The sequence below is a fragment of the Thermobia domestica genome, chromosome 6, assembly GCF_964235325.1.
Source record: "Thermobia domestica chromosome 6, izTheDome1.hap1.1, whole genome shotgun sequence".
Classification (NCBI taxonomy): Eukaryota; Metazoa; Arthropoda; class Insecta; order Zygentoma; family Lepismatidae; genus Thermobia; species Thermobia domestica.
In genome coordinates, this window is record NC_137459.1 from 151,618,191 (window position 1) to 151,645,482 (window position 27,292).

The 27,292-nt window shown below is 35.8% G+C and overlaps 2 protein-coding genes across 2 annotated transcripts in view; one reads left to right on the top strand and one right to left on the bottom strand.

Annotated features, from left to right (window-relative positions):
* mRpS33 (mitochondrial ribosomal protein S33) overlaps nt 1-27,292 on the bottom strand; it is a 463,548-nt gene that overhangs the window by 396,229 nt on the left and 40,027 nt on the right. The window lies entirely within an intron of this gene.
* LOC145687338 (uncharacterized) lies at nt 20,863-21,678 on the top strand. The gene has a single exon (XM_081760794.1). It carries the CDS (start codon nt 20,863-20,865, stop codon nt 21,676-21,678), a length of 816 nt encoding a protein of 271 aa, XP_081616920.1.

A 27,292-nucleotide genomic window follows, 5' to 3' on the forward strand; every position in this document is an offset into this window, starting at 1 on the left:
TCTGGTGACGTGCAAAACGTGGAAATAAGGGCACGAAACGGCACAAAACATTCACTAGTCGATGCGAAAGGAAGGACCACGAAATTTGGTAGTGGCGGAGCAGTGGGTCATTTTCGTCCCATCTTGGAAGCCCATTTTGACCCACTTCTGGTGACGCACAAAACGTGGAAATGGGGGCACGAAACAGCACGAAAATTCAGTAGTCGAGTAGTCGATGCAAAAGGAAAGACCTCGAAATTCGGTAGTGGCGGAGAAGTGGGTGATTTTCGTCCCACCTTCGAGGCCATTTTGACCGTCTTCCAGTGACGCACAAAACGTCGAAATAGGCGCACAAAAGGGTACGCGGTGTGAAATTAACGACCTCGAAATTCGATAGTAGCGGAACTCTTGGTCTTTTCGTCCCATCTTGGAAGCCCATTTTGACCCACTTCCGGTGACGCACAAAACGGAAGTAGACGCACAAAACGGCACAAAACGATGTGAAGGAAACGACTCGAAATTCATTGGTGGCGGAAGAGCAATAATTTGTTCCGCCATATTTGTAGGCCCATTTTGACCCACTTCCGGTAATGCACAAAATGTGGGAATAGGCGCACAAAGCGACACAAAACACGCACAAAAGATGCAAAACAAAGTACCTTGAAATTCGTTGGTGGCGGAACAAGTTAATGACCCCGTGAGTACCAATATAAGTATATACTGTAGTTCTTACCAGGGGGTGCGGTGGGTCAGTGGTAGAGCGTTCGCCTCCGGTGCTTGAGGTCCCTGGTTCGATCCCAGCTCGCGCAGTTTGAACTTTGTGGTGGACAAACACCGTGCTCGTGGATTTTCTCTGGATTCTCCCGTTTCCTCCCACTTTCTCCATTTCATTCATTTCCCATCATAACCGTCTCCTTTAGCCTAACCGGCATATGCGTTGGACGTAAAACTAAAGATTTCATATCATTTTTTGTAGTTCTTACCATCAAGGCTGAGAACTGCACGGTCCAATTTTTTTAGCCAAATAGAAGCCCAACCGGAATAGTGATGATGTCAACCGGCCCGGCTCGGTTCAACTGAGCGTACAGCTTGAGCTGGCTTGGTTGGGATTACCCATCGACTGGGCTCAATTGAGCCAATGGCTTGAACCGGCTCGGTAAAGACGAGTTATCGACTCGGCTCGATTGGAGCCAATGGCTCGAACCAGCTCCGTTGAAACGAGTCCATAGGCTGGGTTCGAGTTAGCTTAACTAAGCCAATGGCTCGAACCGGCTCGGTTGAGGCAATCAGCTCGGTTCGGTTCGGCTCGAGCTAGCTCGGTTGGATGAGTTGTTGGCTCGGCTCACTTCTCGGTTCGGGTCGATAAGTGAATGAGCTGTGAGCGAGCCGCTTGAGTCGTTGACAACCCTAAACCCGGGTCGAGCAGTTTTAAACATGTTTGGCTGGAGTCCCATAACTTCTAACAATTTTTGGCTCGAGCCCGAATACTTGCTTCTCCTGAACTCAAACCAAGAACCTCGTGACCGATGTCCTTGCCTCCTGAAGATTTCTTGACTACCGAGATCGACAATTAATTAATTTTTAGTATTCCGATATAAACCGCCTATATTCCATATTTATACATGTACACGGTGTTATAATAATAATTAGTTATATTAGTAGTAGTAGTATCATTGATAATTATATTGTCTATGTAGGATACTTGAAGATAGTAGTACTTGGAACTACACAAAGGATTTAGCTCGACTCGACTGGAAACTCGATCCGAATTCGAGTCGAGTTGGGGGAAATTTTTCGAGCCGAGATCTCGAGTCGAACTCAAAGATGTCTGCTTCGAGTCGAGTCGAGTTTTAAAGAAAACTCGCTCGAACTCGCTCGTGCTCATTCCTATTGTATGCATGACGGGCATATAGAGTTCTTTCGAGGGGGATAGAACCATAAACATAATATATTTAAAAAATACTTAGTTTCACGGCTTTCTTCCCAGGGGGGAAAGGGATGGTAGGTATCCAGCATTTCTTATAAGTACCTTATTTGAAATATGTAAAACAGTAACAAGTGGACAATACAATATACACACATCTTCTTATCTTCAGTTTTAATTGCTGATTTCAATTGCAATTAACAATTACAATTAACAATTACAAGTTTCAATTGTCAATTGCAATTAACAATTGAATGTTTCAATTGCACCCTTTGCAATTGACAATTAACAATTAAAAGTTTCAATTGCTTGGTGACCAATTAACAATTAACAATTGACCAAAATTTAATTGCAAATTTTATGATTGAATTCAATTGCAATTGAAATTAATTGTCAATTACAAATTGAAATCAATTGCAATTGAAATCAATTGCAATTGATTTTCAGAGCAATTACTTTCAATTGATTGATCAATTGCAATTGATTTCAATTGATTTTGCCCAACACTGGTATACAGGGATTCATTACCTTTCGTAAAACATAGGTATATTAATAGGTATATTAATGCACACCTTGAAAAATTTGGGAGGAGTACCTTGGCCCACCCCTTTAATTTTGCAAATTGCCCAATTTAAACATTTGGTATAATAGTATAGGACCCTAATATATATTACTATAATCTTGTTCCCTTTTAGGGGTACAAAATTGCCAAAATATAAACGTAAGCAATACGTTCTACCACGTGTTTCGTTTTTACCTAATTTATTCCTATATTGTCATGTATATGGGTTCATTTCCTATCATAAGAATGGGTACTTGATGCACCCTTTAAAAATTTGGGAGGGGTATCTTGGTTCATCCACTCGGTTTTAGGAATTGTTTAATATAAGTATTTGGTATTATAGTACAGGACTTCAATACGTATCACTATAAATTTGGATGGTCCACCTCGTTCCGTTTCATGGGTAAAGAACTACCAAAAATCAAATTTCGGAGGTTATTGACCCCGTTTGATAACGATTTAACACGTTATATGTGTATGTACAGAGGTTTATTACCTTCATATGTTTATGTTCCCTTTTAAATTTGGGAATTATCAAATAACAAAATTCGGTACGCGTTTTCTAGGACCCATTGTAGATGTTGGTGTTTCTCTTATGGCCAAATATTCAAAATTTAAAGGTTAATGACCTATTATTTGATACGGCTTTATTATTGAATAAGTACAGGATTTATTACTTTTTCATAAGACACAGGTGTATTTGTGTACCAATCTTAAATTTTGGGAGGGGTACAGTTCTTATTGTCATATCAATAATTGGTAATTGTTCTTAAAATTGGATAGTAGCTCATTCATTGGGTAAATCATTTTCAAATATTAGTATGATCACGTGATCAGTTATTGACCTATGATGGGATTAGGAGCCCAGGACACTGGTACATTTAAACTTTGTAGGATAACTTGAGAATTGTCAAATGAAATTGCGTCATTGGTTTTGATTATTCTAGCCTATGGACCAAATATAAACGTAAGCAATACGATGTACCACGTGATTGACCTTGATGAGATAGTGTACAGGGATTCATTTTCTTTGTTGTGGTACTTCTTAAGTTTGAGTACACACTTGTAGAAAACAGTTGGTTCTACTCAGGTAAACAATTGACGGACATTATTGACCTTATTGAACATATAATGATATGATTAATTCTAAGACTTAGGTATATCGAGAGAAGTATTCTTTAAATTTGGGAATTGTGATAAACAGAACTTTAACATAAGGCGCGAAATTTGAAACAATACTTTGAACTTTAGTCACAGCTCATAGTCTAAGATCATTTGTGGTGATTGATTTGACCTTGAGCTTTAGAAATATGATAGCTAACCTTATTGAATCTTATGACTCATATTCTTAAGGGAATACATGCTACAACACTAAAATTTAGTCACAAGGTGATGTAATCTGACACTGGCAAAATTATTGTTGACGCAATTTGATTGGTTGATCACTATCATTCGTGCAATCTGATTGGCTGATCACTATCTTTCGTGCAATCTGATTGGTTGATGATTTTCAAATCTTTGTTGCATTCAGTTTTGTTTTGTTTAATATTTAAAAAGTTTTTGAAATTTTTGTTTGAAACTTTAGTTTGACATTTTTTCGTTTGATATTTTTAGTTTGAAAATTTTTGTTTCGAAATTTGTTTGAAATTTTTTTGATTTTTTTTCAAAATTTTCAAAATTGTTTGAAATTTTTTGTTTGTAATATATTTGTTTTGAAATTTTTTTTCAAATTTTTTGAAATTTTTTCGTTTGAAATTTTTAATTTTTTTTCGTTTCTAAACAAATATTTTTGGTTTGAAATTTTTGTTTTAAAAAAATGTTCGATTTTTTCTGTTTGAAAATTCTTTGAACATTTTTGTTTCGAAATTTTTGTTTGGAAAATTTTGGTTTCAAATTTTTAACTTTGTGTACTCATTAGTGAAGAACCGGAACTGCTTAGAAGAAAATTTGGTTTGAAATTTTTCGTTTGAATTTTTTTGTTTGAAAATTTTTGTTTCAAAATTTTTGTTTGAAAAATTTTTTGTTTGAAATTTTTGTTTCAAGGTTTGGTTTGACATTTTTAAAAGTTCGTGCACTCATTAGTAAAGAACCGGAACTGTTTAGAACAAAAATCTCTGGCAACATTGTTTATCATGGTGCAATAGTACACGTTTGAACATGGGGTTAACTTGAAATGAAAAACACAAACCATTGAATGGATCATTTTATTACACTGCACTGGTTAATCACATACATCCATACCAGATAAAGGATCTGGATATTGTCGATACAATGTATTTTGATCTTCTTGCACTAGTTTGTCTTTGGCGTATAATTTTAATTCCAGTTGAAGTCTTTTAAGGTCTATTGCAATATCAATTGATGGAAACTCAATGCCTATTTGATCACAAATAAACTGTTTATCAATACAGGTATGCACCCAGAAACGATGTTGACAACCATCACAACATCTAGATACATGTTGTACAATATGCATGACACATTTCTGAAAATAGTACTTTTTCAGGAATATACTTGTTTTGTTGCACGCTTCCACTGCATGTTTAACACACTGGAATACTTTGATGAATTTGTTCCATTCCGTTTGCGTTAGATACACCATGTTGCGAGGGACATGCAATGTACTCTTTTTATGTAACAGCACTATTTTCTCTTCGAGGACTGTACGCAGCACCACTTCATGATTTGAGCCTAATTATTTGACTATGGTCACATTTAGCTCATCATGAAAATAACCATTCATTTGGTCGATTCATGAACATAATCTTTGCCATTCTTCACAGGTCAGTTGTACACCAAATTATTCTGCTTTGCCCAATCGAATCACTGGTTCAAATGTTCTAGCACTGATACCAATCATCACATGTTTTGTTTGAAATATATTTATTGGATAATAGCTTGCGAAGATGAATTCCTTATCGTTAGAAGTACACATCTTTCCTACCGAAACGCACTTGCTCAAATGATTTCATGGGATGACACTGTATTTGCTGATTTATAGAACTACGGCTGACGTCATTGGAAAGAAATGTGCTGACGATTGAATTCATGATTTCATCACAGTTGCTGACGTCATGCTGACCAACCAAATTCATAGATAGCATTCAGCATACAACTACGTCTGATGTCAAAGGAATGTACTGACGTTTGAATTCACGATTTCATCACAATTGCTGACGAAACCAAATTCACTGATCCGGCTGTGCACTAAATTCAAATTGATGACTTCGACCCAAGAATCCTTTGTAACATAAAGATACAGATCCAGTATTTAAGAAACGCAGCAGTTCTTCTTGTTTTGATGCTTCCGTGGGAAAATATCTTGCTGGTAAAATTATATTCTTATCATTTTCAAGCTTCACTACTATTCTTAATCCAAACTTTGTAGGGATTTTTTGGCTAGCTAAGATTCTATAAGGTACATTCTGTTGTAAATCAGTAATCTTGGTAAATGATTTCATCACATCACGTCTGTTTAGAAACTGCAAACAAGTAGCCATGATGACGTTATCATGAATACTAACTCGAACGATACTTATATATGATGCAAAACTGATGACGTTGCATTATCATGTTCTGACGTGTACTATTGGACCATGATAAACAATGTTGCCAGAGGTTTCTGTTCTAAACAGTTCCGGTTCTTTACTAATGAGTGCACAAACTTTTAAAAAGGTCAAACCAAACTTTGAAACAAAAATTTCAAACAAAAAATTTTTCAAACAAAAATTTCGAAACAAAAATTTTCAAACAAAAAAATTTAAGCGAAAAGTTTCAAACCAAATTATCTTTTAAGCAGTTCCGGTTCTTTACTAATGAGTACACAAACTTAAAAATTTGAAACCAAAATTTTCCAAACAAAAATTTCGAAACAAAAATGTTCAAACAAAATTTTTCTAAACAGAAAAAACGAACATTTTTTTAAGAACTAAAATTTTAAACAAAAAAATCAGTTTAGAAACGAAAAAATTTTTAAAAATTTCAAACGAAAAAATTTCGAAAAATTTTGAAAAAAATTTGAAGACAAATATATTACAAACAAAAAATTTCAAACAAACGTTTTTCAAACGAAAAAATTTCAAACCAAAGTATCAAACAAAAAAATTTGAAACAAAAATTTCAAAAAAATTTCAAACAAAAATTTCGAAACAAAAATTTTCAAACTAAAAATATCAAACGAAAAAATGTCAAACTAAAGATTCAAACAAAAAATTTTCAAACAAAAATTTCAAAAACTTTTTAAATATTAAACAAAACAAAACTGAATGCAACAAAGATTTGAAAATCATCAACCAATCAGATTGCACGAAAGATAGTGATCAGCCAATCAGATTGCACGAATGATAGTGATCAACCAATCAAATTGCGTCAACAATAACTTTGCCAGTGTCAGATTACATCACCTTGTGACTAAATTTCAGTGTTGTAGCATGTATTCCCTTAAGACTATGAGTCATAAGATTCAATAAGGTTAGCTATCAGATTTCTAAAGCTCAAGGTCAAATCAATCACCACAAGTGATCTTAGACTATGAGCTGTGACTAAAGTTCAAAGTATTGTTTCAAATTTCGCGCCTTATGTTAAAGTTCTGTTTATCACAATTCCCAAATTTAAAGAATACTTCTCTCGATATACCTAAGTCTTAGAATTAATCATATCATTATATGTTCAATAAGGTCAATAATGTCCGTCAATTGTTTACCTGAGTAGAACCAACTGTTTTCTACAAGTGTGTACTCAAACTTAAGAAGTACCACAACAAAGAAAATGAATCCCTGTACACTATCTCATCAAGGTCAATCACGTGGTACATCGTATTGCTTACGTTTATATTTGGTCCATAGGCTGGAATAATCAAAACCAATGACGCAATTTCATTTGATAATTCTCAAGTTATCCTACAAAGTTTAAATGTACCAGTGTCCTGGGCTCCTAATCCCATCATAGGTCAATAACTGATCACGTGATCATACTAATATTTGACAATGATTTACCCAATGAATGAGCTACTATCCAATTTTAAGAACAATTACCAATTATTGATATGACAATAAGAACTGTACCCCTCCCAAAATTTAAGATTGGTACACAAATACACCTGTGTCTTATGAAAAAGTAATAAATCCTGTACTTATTCAATAATAAAGCCGTATCAAAATAATAGGTCATTAACCTTTAAATTTTGAATATTTGGCCATAAGAGGAACACCAACATCTACAATGGGTCCACGAAAACGTTTACCGAATTTTGTTATTTGATAATTCCCAAATTTAAAAGGGAACATAAACATATGAAGGTAATAAACCTCTGTACATACACATATAACGTGTTAAATCGTTATCAAACGGAGTCAATAACCTCCGAAATTTGATTTTTGGTAGTTCTTTACCCATGAAAGGGAACGAGGTGGACCATCCAAATTTATAGTGATACGTATTGAAGTCCTGTACTATGATACCAAATGCTTATATTAAACAATTCCTAAAACCGAGTGGATGAGCCAAGATACCCCTCCCAAATTTTTAAAGGGTGCATCAAGTACCCATGTCTTATGATAGGAAATGAACCCATATACATGACCATATAACCATATAAGGTAATAGAACCTCATCAAAGGGGAGAAATTGGGCCAAAAACCAAACACGTGGTACAACATATTGTTTATGTTTATATTTTAGCAATTTTTACCCATGAAAGAGAACAAGGTGGACCACTCAAATTTATCATGATACATGTTGAGGCATGTACTATGATACCGAATGCTTAAATTGGAAAACTTCCAAAATTTAAGGGGGTTGGCCATGGTACCCCTTCCAAAAATTTAAAGGGGTGCATTAATGTAGCTATGTTTTATGATAGGGAATGGACCACTATACATAATCATATAACCATATAAGGTAATAGGACCTTATCCAAGGGGATAAATTGGGCCAAAACCAAACACGTGGTTGTACTAAAATTTGGCAATTTCGTACCCATGAAAGGGAACAAGGTGGACCACCCAAATTTATAGTAATATATATTAGGGTCCTATACTATTATACCAAATGTGTAAAATGGGCAATTTCTAAAACTTAAGGGGTGGGCCAAGGTACCCCTCCCAAATTTTTAAAGAGGTGCACAAATGTACCTATGTCTTATGATAGGGAATAGACCCCTATACATAACCATATAACCATATAAGGTAATAGGACCTCATCCAAGAGGATAAATTGGGCCAAAAGAACAAACACGTGGTACAACGTTTTGCTTACGTTTAAAATTTGGCAATTTTGTACCCCTAAAAGGGAACGAGGTGGACCACTCAAATTTATCAAAATACATATTGGGGTCCTGTACTATAATACCAAATGTTTAAATTGGGCAATTTCCAAAATTTAATGGGGTGGGCCAAGGTACCACTCCCAAATTTTTAAAGGGGTGCACAATATACCCATATCTTATGAAAGGGAATGGACCCCTGTGTACGCCCATATAACTATATAAGGTAATAACACCTAATCAAAGGCGATAAATTAGATTAAAAACCTCCGAAATTTGAATTTTTGGCCATTTTTTACCCATGAAAGAGAACGACATAGACCCCCAATACTGATAGAGGTACATACTATGGTCTTAGGCTACCACACCAAATTTTTAGATTTGGCAATTCTTAAAATTTAAGGGTGGTGGTCCTATATACCCCTGCCAAAATTTAGGGGGTGGGCCAAGGTACCCCTGCCAAAATTTAGATGGGGTGGTCCTAAGTACCCCTCGGTCATTGACCCTGGGCCAAGGGCATTGACCTTTGACCTATGACGTCATTAAAATTTTTGCTGACTCGGCTGGACATAACGAGACCCCTGCTACAGCCATGAGGTAAGTTGAACGTGTATGGTGATAATCAGAGAAAAAAAGCAGAGGCGGTATGTTTTAATATTATTTTGACTCAACATACCGGCTATTTAAATATTGTCTTGATCACTGAAAAACCGGAGACGGTATGTCCTCATTACTGAAAAACCAGAGGTGATACGGCATACCATCGCATACCATCTCACTTCGACCACTGATGATAAGAGAATATTTCGTACGTTGAGTAATCAAGTTTCGTCGATATCCTACCAATAGAAAGCGATGGAGCAGATAAATGTTATAAAATAGGTTGTCCATCAGAATTGACTGAATCAATTGCAACTCTGAAATCCGCCTTATCTTCGTTGTTTGTTGTATGTTGAAGGGGTCGTATGTCTTTTGTTATCAATTGCATTGTACAAACTCTAACTTATTACTGATAATTATCTAGTTGGCGACGGTGTTATGAGGAATCTTTTTACTTATTACCGCGATTACTTGTTTCACATTCTCATTAGTTTCATTACACTTATTGCATACTTAATACTGGTAAGCGTGAGCATGATGACGATTATTTTCACTTAAGCCTATTTCCTTAATCCACTCTTTTAGTTCATTGTGTGTTTCTTTTCACGTCTTTAAATTAAATATTAACTGCCCTCTATTACACCCTTTAGCCTAAAGATGAATTATTAATGGACTGAATAATTAGTCTAGATTTACTCAAACGAAAGTCTGCTGATAGGCCACTGGTTTACCCCCAGCCCCACCCCCTTGAATCTGTGTGTGGGAAAAAATTACAATTGTTTGCACGCAGAATGCAGGTAAAAATTCTGTTCTCCGCGTTTCTTACCAGGCAAAAGCCAGGATGGTAGATAGCAAAACGAGTCTGATGATACTTTCCCGATTCTTGCCCTTTATTATTTGTGCTTATCAACTGTAAAATGGTATATTGGTGTTGGGTTCGGGTCTTGGGTCTAGCCTAGATCTAGTTGAGTGATTAGAACGAAACTTGCAGTATTCATAGCTCTTTAGCCTACAATAAAATTGCGAAAACATAACATTTTCCATTTGCACATACATAGGGTGTGGGTGGGGACATTATTCTAAAAAAAAGTTCAAATAAGATAAAACTTACAAAGTTTAATCTGTGTAACGTCCTTAGAATAGAAATAATTTTTATTTTTTTCTATTCCTATTCGGAAGGAGCATAAGGGGCATATTCCGTCATAAAATCCTTGGCTCTTGGCTCCTGGGTCTAGCCTAGAAGGAGTTGAGTGATTGGAACGAAACTTGCAGGATTCATAACTCTTCAGCCTAGAATAAAGATGCGAAAAAATAACATTTTCCATTTCCACATTACTTAGAAAAAATCTTCAAATAGGATAGAACTTACAAATTTTAATCTGGATAACGTCCTGAAAACATAAATAATTTTTAATATTTTCTATTCCAATTTGGAGGGAGCAGAGTGGTGCATATTCCCCTTAAAATCCTATCATTCGGCTCTTGTGTTTTGGAGCCGAGCCATAGAATTTTATGAAGGACTATGCCCCTCTGCTCCACCCAAAAAGAAATAGAAAAGAATTTCTGTTCTCAGGACGCTACTTGAATTAAAATTTGTAAGTTTTGTCCCATTTGGACAACTTTAAGGATCAAGGCACCTGTCCCTCCTTTATATGTGAAATGGAATATTTTATTTTTTTCTCATTTTTATTGTAAGCGGAAGAGCAATTATTCCTGGAAGTTTCGTTCCAATCGCTCAACTCCTTCTTGGATAGACCCAAGAGCCGAAGCATAGGATTTCATGGAGGTATATGGCCCCTCTGCTCCCTTCAAATAGAAATAGAAAAAGTTTTAAAATTATTTCTGTTTTCAGAACGTTACTCGAATTAAAATTTGTAAGTTTTCTCCCATTTGGACACCCCCGCCAAGTGAACTTTGTGGTGGACAAACACTGTGTGCGTGGGTATTCTCGGGGTTCTCCCGTTTCCTCCCACTCTCTTCATTCCACCATTTCATTCATCACTCATCATCACCGTCTCCTTTAGCCTAACCGGCATAATCGTGAGACGTAAAACTCAAAGATTTCATTTCATTTTCATTTTTTTCCCATTTGGACAATTTTTCAAACCATAGAACTTTATGAAAGAATATGTCTCCTCTGCTCCCTTTAAATAAGAGTAGAAAAATATAAAATATTTTCTGTTCTCAGGACCTTACTCGAATTAAAATTTGTAAGTTTCCCTCATTTGGACAATTTTTGAGAATCATGCACCGCGTCCCAACTTTGTATTCGCAAATGGAAAATGCTATTTTTTCGCGTTTTTATTGTAGGCTGTTGAGCTATGAATCCTGCAAGTTTCGTTCCAATCGCTCAACGCCTTCTAGGATAGACCCAAGAGCGGAACTATAGGGTTTTATTGGGAAATAAATAGTAAAATACAATATTAAGAATTATTTCTGTTCTCAGGACGTTACTCAGGTTAAAATCTGTAAGTTCTATTATAATTTAACAATTTTTTTAGGGTAATGCCTCCATCCCACCTTTGAATGTGTTTATTCCCTACTGCCTAAAGGTATTACACGTGTATGAATGTGTTAATAGTGCACAGTGCACTCGCTGGGTCAACTTTGGGAGTACTGGTATTATTTCCTATGTGCCTAACGACATCACAAATTGATTGCCTAATGCAATAATAGCCACGACTTGTATCACTGAATGCGGTTCGCTTGATATAATTTATGCAACACTGTTAGAAAAATTGTGTTGGCCACTGTGGATACGTATATCATGCTTATGACACAATCTTTGCAGTGCTGTATCTTTGTTGATATATCATCTACGTATTTGGCCGCCTTTATAAATAAGTCTCTTACACATTACTCTCCCTTTATAAATAGAGAGATTTAATCTTTAAATGTTAATATTGTGGCGCCTTTTCCCTTGTTTCAATAAAAATTCTTAAATGCTAACTTTATGAAACGTTACATGTATAAATCATTGACATCAGTAACACACAATATGCATCAGAACGCAATTTATTCAATCACGTGCTTCCCTAAAGATGGATATACTGAAATTGGAAGTGAAAGTTTATTGTCACGTGATCTGATCAGCCAATTAGAATGAGGCTGTGGCTAGGCTGGGGCAGGAAAACAAAATGGGCTGTATTCAGAGAGGATTCGTTAATTGAAGGTTAGTCACAGACTAGTTAGTAAGCATACTAACTCTTTACTAACGAAGGTGCACTTTTTGGTATTCAGAGTCTACTTTGAGTACAACTAAAATGATGATTTGGGTATGATTAACTTATAGAACCCCAATGCATCGATGAGTAAAATAAATGTGGCAACTACGGAAAAGTAGATGAGCGCATGCGTAGTCTGTAAAAATGAAAATACATCAATTATGAAATACGAAATGTTGTGTCGCACGCTAAACCATGGGTAAAAGATTAGTCTAGGCTCTGCATTAATTAGTCACATGTGATTAACTTTGTCCAATACTACGTCCTAATCAGTGTCTCTGAATACAATTTTGATAACCGTCCTTTAGTCAACCCCGTAGTAAGGTGTTAATCAGACGTCAAACGACTCTTCATAAGGTCCAATAAATTTAGTAGAGTGCGTTTTAGAAATAGAAAAACTAAATTGTGTGATTTAAGAAAAATAGAGAAAAAGCAAGAGTTGTAGATATGGAGAGAAAAATAAAATAAGCCAAGTCAGTAATTTTTGTGATGTTAAGTTTTTTGTGTGTTGAAGCTACTCTTTGTTTCACCCTAGGAAGAATATAAAACGGAAGTACGTCAAACGCGTCGAACCAGGGTAGCCAGTGGCAAAAAATTCACTTTTCTGTCAGATAGGATGAAAGACTATTGTCCCTTTATACATATGCATATAGTCTCATACAACAAGGTTACGGGCCCTAAGGTTGCCTCTATTCGTAGAACAAGTGGTGGGAAATGAACAACACATATCACTTTATATAGTTATTTATAACAGTATCTTTACTTAAATAACTTAATAGTGTGTGTAATCCAATTTTATGTATGGCCAAACGGCAAAGCAGAATGAAAAGATTTTCGGTTTATATTAGACCCCAATCCCAATTAAGATGTTATCATATCACATTGATTATAATAGGAGGAGTGGGGAGGAATCCAAACGTTTGCAAAAAAAAAAAAATAGTATCTCACCAGCCGCTCAAGTTAGAAAGCTGAAATTTGACTTTTTTAAAAAATAAGCAAACAGCCTGGGATTTTTTAGCGTTTTTGATAATTCCCTTGAGATTCTAGACCCTTCTAACATTCATTTTTATATACCCCTGGATAGAAAAGGAATCCAATTCTATCTTCAAATCCAATTCCACCGATCAGCATTATATGTTTATTGCATCAATTAAAAAAAAAAAAAGTTTGCTGATATATTTGTTTCCTTTCAAAATACGAAGTAAACACATGCTTATGTCTGGTTTTGTATAAAACATGATTTCATTGTTTCGGAGTTTCGATCAAGACAATTAACAATATAGACATGTTTAATCCTTCTCTTGTGTTTGCCGCAGTTCCTTTCGAGAAATAATTAAGCGTGTAAGTTTTTTATATATAGCAAATTGATCCGTATAAATGAAGGTTGAGAGGGAGGAAACCATTAAACCAGTTATTATCACTGATAGTCGAGTTACAGAATATATTCCTTTGTGAATACGCCCCCTTTTATTTTGAACATCTCCCTAAGTAAATGTTCCTGGCATACGTATTGATTCCCTTTTTATTGGGAGGGCGCGCTTTAAGTATATGACAGTTGGTAGTGGGTTGATATGTAAAAATAATCAGAAACGATTGATATTAGTGTCGATTTCATAGTTTGGGGGTCACTAAGATGAATACTAACTCTCCCGAAGCTGTTCAAGTCTTAGCTTACCCCCATCCATATGGTAGGGATGAAAATGAAAATGTTCAAACTCACTAAGATTAGTGTAGAGCTCATAGTTTTCGGGATCGCTAAATGAATAGTGACAATCTCAAATCTGTACAAATAGTGTTGCTCACGATACGAGAAATTAGGTTTTCTCGCCTCGTCTGGATTATGGAAAACTTATTTCTCGTCTCAATTATCGATGGATTATTCTCGTCTCATCTCAAACTTTATTCGGATTGCTTTGTAAATTTATTTATGTTCTGAGTTTTCTTAATTTCATCCACAATTTATGAGATTCCCTCCTCATGACGAGAGGTTTACGAAAGATGTAGTATAACAAAAATTTAAAATATGTTAATTTTTGTAGCAGTAGTGTGGCCAGGGAGGATCCGGGGCTATCCACCTCTAAAAGTTTTTTTTTTTTTTTAATTCCTGCATTATTATTTTTGTTAAAATTATACGTAGCCAATTTTAAAACTGTCAAAGTTGTTTGCCTATGCTATTATTTTCAGTACACTGTATTTTTTATGTCTTTTATTGTTATTTATGATATAAATCCTTAAGCAAAACTAAATTTGCTTCAACAAGTCATTGAAGCGGTGGGGAAATATAAAGGCTAAAATTTGTTTAAAAAAATGAAGCCTAAAACACCGTTTACGGGGGAGGTTCCGGACCACCCACTGTCCTGTTTGGTATTCCATACTACTGGTGCGAAAAGAAATAACGGTTTTTCGGTTTTAAAAAAACGACAGAGATTTTTCAAAAACCGGGAATATTATAAAACAGTTCCGATTTTCTGAGAAAATTGTTTCGAATTTAAAAACGGTTGTGTTTGTAACTGAAGCCGATTATTAACAGAAAACCGAACCGTATTTTAGTAGAAGAACAAGCCGGTTTAAAACCAAAAATGGTTTTGCTTAACTCGGTTAGTGAGAGAATTTAAAATGCTTTTTTAAGATTCTGGTTAAAACAAATTAAACTTGAGAGTTGACTTGCACGGCAGTTTATAATTGTTCGTGTGTCCAGCGTAGCTGGTACGTTCTTCTAGCATATTAATATACGTGCTTGCAACCCTAACTGTAGCTGACAACAACAGCAGAAGCATGTCACAAGTAAGATTGTCAGATTTACTCTGACTCAAATATTAGTGTATCGAAAAACTTCTTAAAATGGAGCTACTTTTGCAGTAGATACACAACGAAAGTAAGACTGACTGTTAGAATAGCAATAGAGGTATGCAAACTCATTCTTTATCAGTTAAACTTCTTACGATACGGTAAGTTTGGCAACATGAGCTCAGTTGTTGCCACGTCGGCGGAAGCGGGACGACAGTTTTGATTCATTGTGTTCTGTGATAGTTCAGTGAATTTTGTTGTGTGCGTTTCTTGTTTTGTTTTATTTTGTTATTTTCTTGTCATAGTTATTCCGTGTGTTATCCGTGTTATTATTAGTGCTGTTATTACTTAATTTTCTTTTTAACTGTTATAGTGGTATTTTTGAGGACAGTCGCTGAAAATGCCCACATTGTTATAAGAAGCAAAGAAAGAAGGGAAACCTCTTTCTACTGGTGAAAAAATCATGTTATTAAACGTTTATTCATATTTCCGAAACCAGGCAGTGAAGCTGAGAGAGGGTTTGTCTTTAGGCGTCAAGACATCTCTGGAAAGGGGTGGTGGGAGCAATAGTGATTCATACCATGACTGACAGTGGGTAAATTCCTGGTGCTGACCTCGTTTTCCGTGGCACAAAAACAGGTTATTATCACGGAGAATTTGAGCAGCAGAATATGAACATTTCCAAGAAATGCTCCTTCCGAACGTACCACCAAATTCCGTGATTGTTATATATAATGACCGCACACGCTCAATAAAAGACGAAAAAATCCACACGAAATCATGTACCAAAAAAGAAATTGTAGAGTGGTTAAAAAATAAAGGTGTTGAATGTGATTCAAGCTGCAACAATTTGAAGTAATAGAAATGTTAAATAAAGTTGTTTCTAACATAGAAGTTTCTACAGAATTGACCGCATTGCAAAGGAAGCCGAACATTAAGTTCTTCGTCTCTACCTTATCATTGCGAACTCCCTCCCACTGAAGTTGTGCGGAGTAAAGATTTGGGCGTTTCGTGAATCCAGGAGTAGATTTCGTATGGTAAGTAATTACAATTCCTCTATTATTATTATTATTATTATTATTATTATTATTATTATTATTATTATTATTATTATTATTATTATTATTATTATTATTATTATTATTATTATCATTGAGTCGCTTACCGCTGCGCTGTTTAGTTTGTGCTCTTCCTTTTTTTTTAATTTTCTCAAATTGGCTTCCTCCTACTCATAATAAGTGGCAACGTCGCGCTCGTTGAACGTCATTTCCGTTTTATAATCTTCCTAGGGTGGGACAGAGTTTAGTCGTATTTCCCACTGAGATTTTTATAATAGTACAAGTGATGTTAAGAAACGTAACATTTTTGGCGCCCAGCGTAGAACAATGGACAAGTTAATAAAAGCTAGGAAACCAGAAAGAACGTCTGTAACGAAAACTGTAATGGTTTACGTACCGAACTGCAAAAAGAATCTCAAGATGTTGTAATAATAAAAGTCGATGTAAAGAAGTTACAAAGACTAGGTGATGAACTCGCAACATTAGACGGTAAAATTTTAGAACAATTGCTTAGTGATACAAGTGCGGAAAGTGAACAACAGTATGAAACAGAATATAATGCAATAGAGGAATACAGAAGTATGTTGGACGAGGTGCAAGTCAAATACTAACAATTATTTGTCAGACAAGAAGATGACAGTTCTAGTGTAAATGTTAGTGGCAGTGGTAGCAATTCAGAATCTTTTTCGACAAAAAAGAAACTTAAGTTACCAAAGTTAGAAATAAAAAAGTTTGAAGGTAAAATTAGTGACTGGTTAAGTTTTTGGAGTCCTGTTTAAGCGAATCCATGAAGAAAAGGTAATGGAAAAAGAGGACAAATTTCAGTACCTCCTTCAAAGTATTGTTACTGGTACAAGAGCTGCGGAACATTGTAAACAGTTACCCACCAACAGCAGAAAACTACGATAAGGCAGTTGAGAATTTGAAAAATCGTTTTGGTAGAGAAGAACTGTTAGTTGAATACAATGTTCGTAAACTGCTAGGCCTCGTGATACAAAATGTGTTTCCACAAAAGAATAAACTATCTCTTATGCGGATATATGATCAGTTGGAATGACATTTGCGTGCATTAGAGTCAGTTGGAATGAAAAGTGATAAGTATGCAGCCACCCTGTTCCCCCTCGTCGAGTCATATTTACCAGAAGATGTTTAACGTGTTTGGTTACAATATACCGGTAGTAGGACAGTTAGTGAGAATGTGAACGACAACATTTACGCAGAAAAACTCAATAACTTACTGCAGTTTTTGAGAGGTGAAGTGGAAGGCGAGGAAAGGATAAGTAAGAGTGTTTTCAAAAAGTTTGAGGGAGTGTTTCCAAAAAGTAAGAAGAATGTGGTAGGTGAAAAAGTTCCTACAGCGAATAATCTGTTTTTAAGCCAGAAGAAGGAAGAAAATGTGTGTGTCTTCTGCAGTGATTTGCATCAAGAACAAAATTGTAGAAAAGCTCGTGACATGGCACTACAAGAGAAGAAAAACATCTTGCTGAAAAAGAACCGTTGCTTCATTTGCTTTGAAAATTCTCATCAGGTCAAATCATGTCAACTTAAAGTTAATTGTTTTAAGTGTAAAGGTAAACATTACGCTATTATGTGTAATGACAAAATACAAGGTGAGAAACACACTGAAATGAAAAACGTACAAGGTCCCGCAACACATACCTTATCCAGTCAGAATTACAGTAGTCAGTTTCTTTTGCAAACACTAAAAGTCAAAATAAAAACTGAAGGTAAAACAAAAGTAATCAGAGCTTTAATTGACAGTGGTTCACAGAGATCGCACATTCTGAAACGTGTGGCACGTGAGATGAGTCTTAAGGCTCAGGGTGAAAAATCTTTAGTACATGTACGGTTTGGTGGTGTTCAATCGAAGAAAGAGAAATTGTTTCCAAGTATTAGTAAGTAATCTCAAGGAAAATACTCCTGTGTGATTGAAGTATTAGAGAAACCTATGATCTGTAGTAGCATTCCAAGTTTGAAATCTGGTCTGTGGGTAAAAAAAATGAGAGATAATGATATTTGGTTATCAGATTACGGGGGTGATGATGCATCAATAGAGTGTTTAATAGGTGCAGACATAGCAGGTAAAATTTTGACAAGCAAGGTAATTAAATTAAAAACTGGAATGGTAGCTGTCCAAACTTTATTGGCATGGGTTGTCATGGGCAAACTACCCTCTATAGCAAAGTCAGACAGCAGTGTATCAGTGACTACAGCCATATCGTTATTTGTTCAAAATGCTAGTGTAGAAGAACTTTGGAAGTTAGACACTCTGGATATTACGGATCCAGTGGAAGTTAAATCATGCAAGGAACTGGAAGAAGCGGCGCTTTTACAGTTCAAGAAAACCGTGAAGATTAATCCAGAAGGAAGGTATGAAGTACGTTTGCCCTGGATTGAAGGTTGTCCTGAGATTTCCGATAATTGTGTGTTGGCAGAAAGAAGATGAACTGCAACTACGGAAAAGTTACTGCAAACTCGGAAATATGAAGAACATGACGCAATCTTCAAAGAGTGGGAAGAAGAAGGAGCGATAGAATTAGTACCGCAAGATGACGCCATGAAGAAAGGATATTATTTTCCACATCGAGCAGTTTTTAAGGAAACTTCTACTACTTAAATACATCCAGTCTTTGATGCTTCCTGCAAAAGTAGAGGATCATGTTCACTAAATGATTGTTTAGAAAAGGGTCCAAATCTAATAGAACAAATCCCAAGCGTTCTGTGGAGGTTCTGAGAAAAGAGAATAGGAGTGACAGCAGATATAAGGAAAGCTTTTCTACAGATTGCTAATGATGAAAGGGACAGTGATTTTTTAAGAGTTCTTTGGTGGGAGAACTTTGAGGAAAAGGTGTATAAAATCTACAAACACCGCAGAGTTGCCTCCGGGATTAATTGTAGTCCGTTTTTTTGGGTGCTGCTTTGAAGCATCATTTAGACAATTCACCACTAGAGTTTCGTGAAACCGCCGGAATGCTGAAACAATCGTTTTATGTAGACAATTGTACTACTTCTGTCAGTAGTGAAGATGAGTTAGTGGAATTTATCGAAACAAGTGTGAAATTACTTAGTAAAGTGAAATTTGATCTCCGCGGTTGGGAATATACAGTTTCAGATATCGTTATGGAAAAGGACAAGAAAATTACACCAGTTCTAGGTCTATTGTGGGATAGAAAAGAAGATACCCTTAGTTGTAATTTAAGTTGTGTAGGCGATGTCTCGAAACTTATCACTAAACGAAGTATGTTGTCAATAGTTCATAGGATTTTCGATCCAGTGGGATTTTTGTCACCCGTTACACTAATTCCAAAATTATTATTGCAAGAGTTTCAGCGTTCAAAAGCCAGCTGGGATGAAAAAGTGTCACCTAAAATAAACAGGAAATTTCAGAAGTGGTTGAAATTTTACATCTCTTGAAAGATATAGCTATTCCTAGATAGTTTTCCATAGATGACACTAAGAAATCTTGGACACTGCATGCATTCTGTGATGCCTGTCAAAATGCTTATGCCTGTGTTGTGTATTTACGAAGCAAAAATGAGGGTAGAACAGAAGTACAGTTAATAGCCAGTAAGTCTAGAATTGCACCGTTAAAGAAAATCACGATTCCTCGACTTGGGTCATTAGCATGTTGTATTGGTACTCGTCTAGTATCTACAGTTATACGCAGCTTGAATATGAATGTCCCTGTGTTTTATTGGAGTGATTCGATTACTGCACTAGCCTGGATACGAAGAGATGTGGAGTGTATTTGTAGCGAAAAGAGTAAAGGAAATTCGTAGTTTTACTGACCCTTCTAGTTGGAGATTTGTGCCAGGAATTTGTAACCCCGCTGATCTACCAAGTAACCCCGAGATGTGGCTACATTATTGGAAACTAGATGGTGGGAGGGACCACAGTGGTTGCGTCTACAGTGATTGTTGGCCTGTTGCAATAGAAGTTTATGATGAAGAAGAAATAAACAAACAAAGAAAGAAGACTGTTGTGTCTTTGTCCGCACAATGTGAAATGAGTTGGTGTTTGAGGTACTTTTCTACGTACCGAAAAGTTCTTCGTATGGTTGCATGGATGAAAAGGTTTAGAACCAGATGCAAGACAGAAGGGAGAATTAACAGTTTCTGAGATAGAAGCAGCAGAGAAGATTCTTCTAAAGTGCGTGCAGTTAGAAGTTTTTGATGTAGACGACAAGAGATTAAAATCTTTAAGTACATTTCGTGACACTGAAGGACTGATCAGATTGAAAACAAAGCTGTGGGGCAGAGATGATGATGAATACTTCAAGAGTCCTATTATATTACTGTCACATCATAAGTTAGTACATATGCTGCTTATGGAAGAACATTTGTGTATGTTACATGCTAGTACACAAATTCTTTTTGTGCAAACTGAGAGAAAGGTTTTGGATTTTAAGAGGAAGAAAGACAGTAAGTTCATTTATTTCCAAGTCTATTAAGTGCAGAAGACATGATATGAAAAGGCCAGAAGTGCTACCAATTACTTTGCCTGAAGATAGAGTGAGAGATGCTTCTGTATTTGAAATTACCGGTGTTGATCTGGCTGGACCTTTAGTCTTGAAGGACGGGACAAAGACCTGGGTAGTTTTATTTATATGTGCTGTATACGGCGCTATACATTTAGAGATGGTTTCTTCATTATCTACCAGTGCTTTTCTGTTATCCTTACGAAGATTTATTGCCAGAAGGGATAGACCTAAAATTATCTACAGTGATAATGGAAAAAATGTTGTTGGAACTGACAATTTATTCAAAATTATAGACTGGGACAAAGTTGAGACAAGTTCATCGATGCAGAGAATCAAATGGAAATTCATTCCGCCCAGCGCCGCCTGGTTGGGTGGTTGGTGGAAGCACATCATACGAACACCGAAAAATCTGTTAAAGAAGACATTAGGAAGAGCTTCATTGAATTATGAAGAATTAGAAACATTATTGTGTGATTGTGAAGCAGTTGTAAATTCTAGACCGCTAACATATTTGTCTGAAGATTCTGACGATTTCGTTGCTTTGACACCGGCAATGTTTCTACAAGATATGTGTGAGGCTGGAATACCAGATTTGGACAAGATTGATGAGGTTTTGTTAATAAAAAGATATCAGAGGTTGAACTTGGTAAGACAGAGGTTAAGGGACAGATTTAGAAGTGAAAATTTAGGATTGTTGGTTCAAAAGGGAATGGATGAGAAGCGTGTTCGATCCGGTTGGTTCAGAAGACAAAAGGAAAATCTACTGGCCGATGGGAAAAGTAATCGAAATTTTCGCATGTGAAGACCATCAAGTACGAGTAGCAAAAGTGAAGACTATGGCTGGAATTTTAACCCGTCCAGTTCAGAGATTATATCCTCTAGAAATATCAAGTGCAGTTGATCTGCCTACCATGGTGGACACATCATTACCAATGCAAGTGAAAGCCGTGTTACCAGTGAAGAAGGCCTTAGCGATGGCCGAAAATAAGACGGTGACTACAAGAAGTGGACGAAGAATTAACTTGCCTTCATGATTTTGTGATTAATTTTTGCTTTGATTATTGTGTATAATCAAAGGGTGGGAGTGATGTAGAGTTCTGAGAAGACTGAGTTTCAATCTCCGTAACTCGGTATGCAGACGACAGGAAAGAAGAAGAAGAAAAAGGTAGTGTGCGTTTTTTGGCGGTAGCAGTAGTAGAGTGCGTTTTAGAAACAGAAAGAACTATATTGTGTGATTTTATAAAAATAGAGAAAAAGCAAGAGTTGTAGATATGTAGAGAAAAATAAAATAATCCAAGTCAGTAATTTTAGTGATGTTAAGTTTTTTTGTGTGTTGAAGATATTCCCCCTGAGATTTTTTATAATAGTACAAGTGGTGTTAAGAAACGTAACAGTAACAATCACTAGTTCAGAGTTTTCTCAAATGGAAAGAAAGCATCAAATATCTGACCCGGAAAATCGCAAGAAACGGCGAAGAATAGAAGAAAATTAAAAGTTTCGCAGATTAATGCAGATATTTTTACGAGTTAATAAAATAATGACTTAGGATAAAATTGAGCTTCGAACTTCGATACTTTGCGACACAAACGTTAGGCGTAAATCTGCACATGAATACACTGAGATTGGGAATACATGTCAACGAAGCGAAAGTTACAGCAGAAAGTATCGAAGATAATACAAGAACAAGACAGGAAAAAGCTGCTGTCGTGTCAATAGAGGAGGAATTTAAGAAAAAGAAGCCTATTTGCACGAATTCAGCTGACAGCATACTTGTACCTATCAACTCACCAGGCCCAAGTACTACAGGATATTATTCTAGCTGGATATCCAACTCTAACTCTGCAAGCAAGGAATTGTTTATCTATTCCATAATCTCCATTGGATGATGCCAGCCAAACGAAAAGCAAATTAATTTTCCAATTGGCGAAGGTAAACGGTAGTTTTACACAAGAAGTTCGACAATTGCAGATCACAACCGAAAACATGGCTTCATTATTCTGTTAGTACTGATTTCGTATTTTGCTTTCCGTGTGGTTGTTTACAAGAGTAAAATAAACGGGTTAGAAATCAGCCTTTTGTGACAAAACTGTTCGCCACTAAACATTTGTCTAATCGAATGTACAGCCATGAGAAGTTACGTATTCACATGATGTCAATGATGAAATGGAAACTTAGGAAGGTCTCCGGAACGGTAGATAAATATTTTCAATACCATATCAACATTCAAGAAAAAAAGTTGGAAAGTAATTTCGGTACAGGTAGCAGACCTATTATTGCATTTGGTGAAACAAAATCAAGGTAGTGACGAACGTTTTGCTGAACCTTTTCGTAAAGTTCGTCATTGTTTTACTAGCTCACATTACTGGGCCTAGGAGGAATAAGTGTTTGCACTATGGAATTCAATTGAGCTCATCTATTTGCTAGGAAATCAGACAAAAAGACACATTGGAGCAAATTCGACGAGCAAAATGTTATTCCATCTCTTGTGATACTATAAAACAGTAACATTCTTTACAGCATAATTATATTTTACTTTTTATTACGATTTGTATTACTTTTTACCTTTTAGTGCAAAATGTTTTACTTTTTAAAGAAAAGTTATTTTTAAAAAATCTTTTTTATTTTATTTTACTTTTTACTTTTTACTCATAACTAATTACATTATCTATTGTAGAATTTTGTTTGTTTCATTTCTCATACTTCCACAATCTGAAGTGCAGTTTACAAAGCTAACCTGTGTGTTAAAGTGTGCACGTTAACTCCTGAGTATTTCTGGTTGCATAACGAAATAGGATAAGGTTGCAGGATAAGAGATTATCGGTAATCTTCATCTCTGTATAGTCCGAGTAAAATTATTCGTAGTTAATTTTTGTAAATACACACAAATATATGAAAATAAGATGGAATACTGCATTGTCACCCAACTTATGCTGCTGTGCAAAATTTCATCTCTGTATGAGAGCAGAAAATGAGTTCAATTAAAGTTGCAAAATTTGAGAACAACCCTAACCATTTAAAGTTAAAGAAAAGCATGTAAACATTAGAAATGTTACATCTTCCTATCCCCAACTCTATCCTCTTCTTACGCCATGCCATTGGGGGCTGAACTTGTCCTTGGGTGTGCCACTATTCATCTCAGCAATCACTAAATCTATGAATTCGACACTAACATTGATCTTGCCAACCCTTCACATGCTAACATCCGGGTCTAGAGATATCTTACCCCCACAGTATTTGTTATGAGATTGTAAGTCATATGCGTACAAAGTTTGAGAAATTGCTCAAGACGTTCAAGAATTATGCTGGAACATGCACACATACATACATATATGCATTTTATGAGAGTTAGGACTCCCCCTTAGAGTATGAATTTAAAGTAACACCATAAAAACTCACTTCCAGGTAGGTGATAAAAATATATTCAAGAAATAATTTCAATCAATTCAGCAGTCTTCCTGCGATTCGATCACAAATAAGGTCGCTTTCATTTTTGTGTAATACAATATGGTTCATCTTCGTACAGTGCAACTAAAAATTACTCTTAGTTAAAAATACAGGAATGTAACATGGAATGGTTATGGTTGTATTGTCACTTGACTTCCATCGCTGTGCTAAATTTCAAGGCTCAAGACGTTTGATATCATGAAATGATTAAAGTCAAAGTTACAAGATAGAATACCAAATAAAATTATTTTTAGATTAAAAAAACATAAATATATAAAAATAACAATAGAATATTGTATTGTCACCGCGACTTCTGTCGCTGTGCTAAATTTTGTTTGTATGGCCTTGGGAAACTAGTTAAATTAAGGTTTCAAAATTTGATCTCTCGGTAGAGCCATTGTGAGTTTGAAAAAAGCATATAAAGATGGTTGTCGCTTCCCATTAGAGTTCTCCCTTTATCGGAATCAGTGTTGAAACAAGAAGTTGTAGCTCATTTCTGTTTCTAATTACAATACAGGAATAAATTCTGAGACGTAACCTATCCATACAGGACAGAATCCATAAAAAAAGAAATTGTTTCTCACTATCTTACTTTTTTCTTTGTTTTTACTATGGTGACCAGTGTCGAAGCCGGAAATTGTAGATTTCCACTACATCCGGTTTGAGTAGAAAGACAAAAGTCGAAGTGAAACAGATGGTTGAGTCACTGAAGGCATACAAAAATTATTTCTTACTCTCTTATCGTTTTTCCTCTATAGTCAATATTGAAACTTGAAATGAAAGTAGATTTCTACCAATTTCGAATATAATAAAAAAATAAATTTGCAGATGGAACCTATTCATGGAACCTACCGAATCTATAAAAGAAAAAAAAACAATGATTTCCTTTTACTATATATTACCAGCTCTTCCAGCTGGCCTAGTGGCTAGCGCCTGCACCTTTGCTGCACGGTGTTCCCAGTTCAATTATCCGTGGGAGAGCAATGAAATTACGGTGGTTTGGGTTCTACCTTAGTGTGTATGTTTACGTCTCGTAAAGCACCAGTGTTGAAGAGGAACGCCAAGCTTCAACCAGCCAAACCAAAAGTTAACTACATAACGCAATTTTTTTTCACTGTAGCGATTGATGTTGAAACCGAGTCATCGATTCGTGCCGTTTCCGGTGAGAATAGAGGGATAAAGGTCGAGACGTAACTTATTGTTAGGGCACTGAAGTGATCTCTCTCTTATCGCTCACCTCTTGTGCATTGGGTTCTTGGTTCGATCCCAGCTCGCGCCAAGTGAGCTTTGTGGTGGACAAACACCGTGCATGTGGGTTTCCTCGGGGTTCTCCCGTTTCCTCCCACTTTCTTCTTCATTCTACCATTTCATTCATTTCTCATCATCAGCGTCTCATTTAGCCTAGCCGGCATAACCGTGGAACGGAAAACTTAAAGATTACATTTTTTTCTCTCTTATCGCTTTTCCTCTACGGAGATCAATATTGAAAGCAGGAGTGTTAGAAACCTACTGCTACTTCCCGATTCAGCAGAGAAATTAACGGAGAAAATGGAATATATTCTTGGAACGCTGAATCGATTACAGAAAACAGTTTCTTCTTAAATATGACAATTTTCGATCTATAGTGATGAAGTTAAAGCAGGAAATAATTTATTTTTACTATTTCTGTTTCAATAGGGGTTTAATGAAGGAGGTGGAATATATTACTGAAACTCTGAATCGATTTTAAGAAGTCACTTCCAGCTAGTTTTTCATTATGCTCTAATACTTTCCGAAAAACAGACGGATGAACGGACATGGCTGTCTTATAAGACTTCCGATGCTTACGTGTAACATAGTTTGGAAGACTAAAATTATGGACACAGGTGACCAATTTAAGCACGGTTTTCTGTAATATTGTATTAGGAAAATACTTCCCCTCTAGTCAAAGACAACTGTACTCTAGTTTGATAATTTGTTCCAAAATTATTGGAGGATAAATTTATTGGGCTGGTATATCCTTTTGCAGCTGACTGTATATATCAACACTTTTGTAGGATAATTGACTTAATTGCTTTTCCAGTCTCTGCATTCAATGACTAATATCAAGGAGCAAAGACATTTTTGAAGTTAACGCTCAGTTTAATCTTTATTTGGTTATTTATGTATCTGAGGACTTTTCTTTTTCTTTTTCTTTTTCTTTTTCTTTCTTTCTTTCTTTCTTTTTAGATTGTGTAACAAAAATGTCATAGATGTAACTGTGTATCTACTTCTGGTGTCCTATGTCAGATTTCTTGCCACAAGAAAAGTCGAAAATTTGTTCTTGTCCATTTCTTGAGCCACTTATGCAATAGAGCAGGGCTAGAATTACAGGATTTTTTTAAATGTTTGATTCATCTATTCTGGTAAGGAAGAGAAATATGTATTTTTTAAAATAACTGTCAAGTTTGTTACATGACATAATATAATATTGAAGAATGTCATACATTTGTTCCGTCTTGAGCTCATCCGTGGCTAAGCGGTCCGCGTACGCGCCTTTGGAGCGGGAGACCAGGATTCGATTTCCGGCTGGAGCTCATGTGTTTCGGATTTCACGTTAATCAGTAGGTCCACGTCTCATATAGCCTCGCTGCTGAAAGAGACAAACTCAAAATTAACTCAACTCATTTGTTCCATCTTGATATACTTAGAAGCGTTTATTGTCTTCATAACAGTGGCGACTTTACAGTTCCAGAACAGGGAAGTCACATCAGCAATAGCGGTGAAACTAACATTGCACCTTTTGTGTCACAAAATCATCCGCTGGATTTGGGGCTTTCCAGTGATGGTTTATTCTGAAAGCATTTTTTAAAATTCTGAAATTAGGTACAAATATTACAGGAAAAGTTGCTATTGTCTAATCATATATTCAGTATACAGTATACGATATGTCTTATATACAGAATTATTTAACTTAACTTTACATAGTTTATTCAGAAATAAATATTCACATT

Coding starts and splice junctions, on each gene's coding strand:
- LOC145687338 (XM_081760794.1), top strand. CDS start 20,863: ATGAAAAGGCCAGAAGTGCTACCAATTACTTTGCCTGAAGATAGAGTG.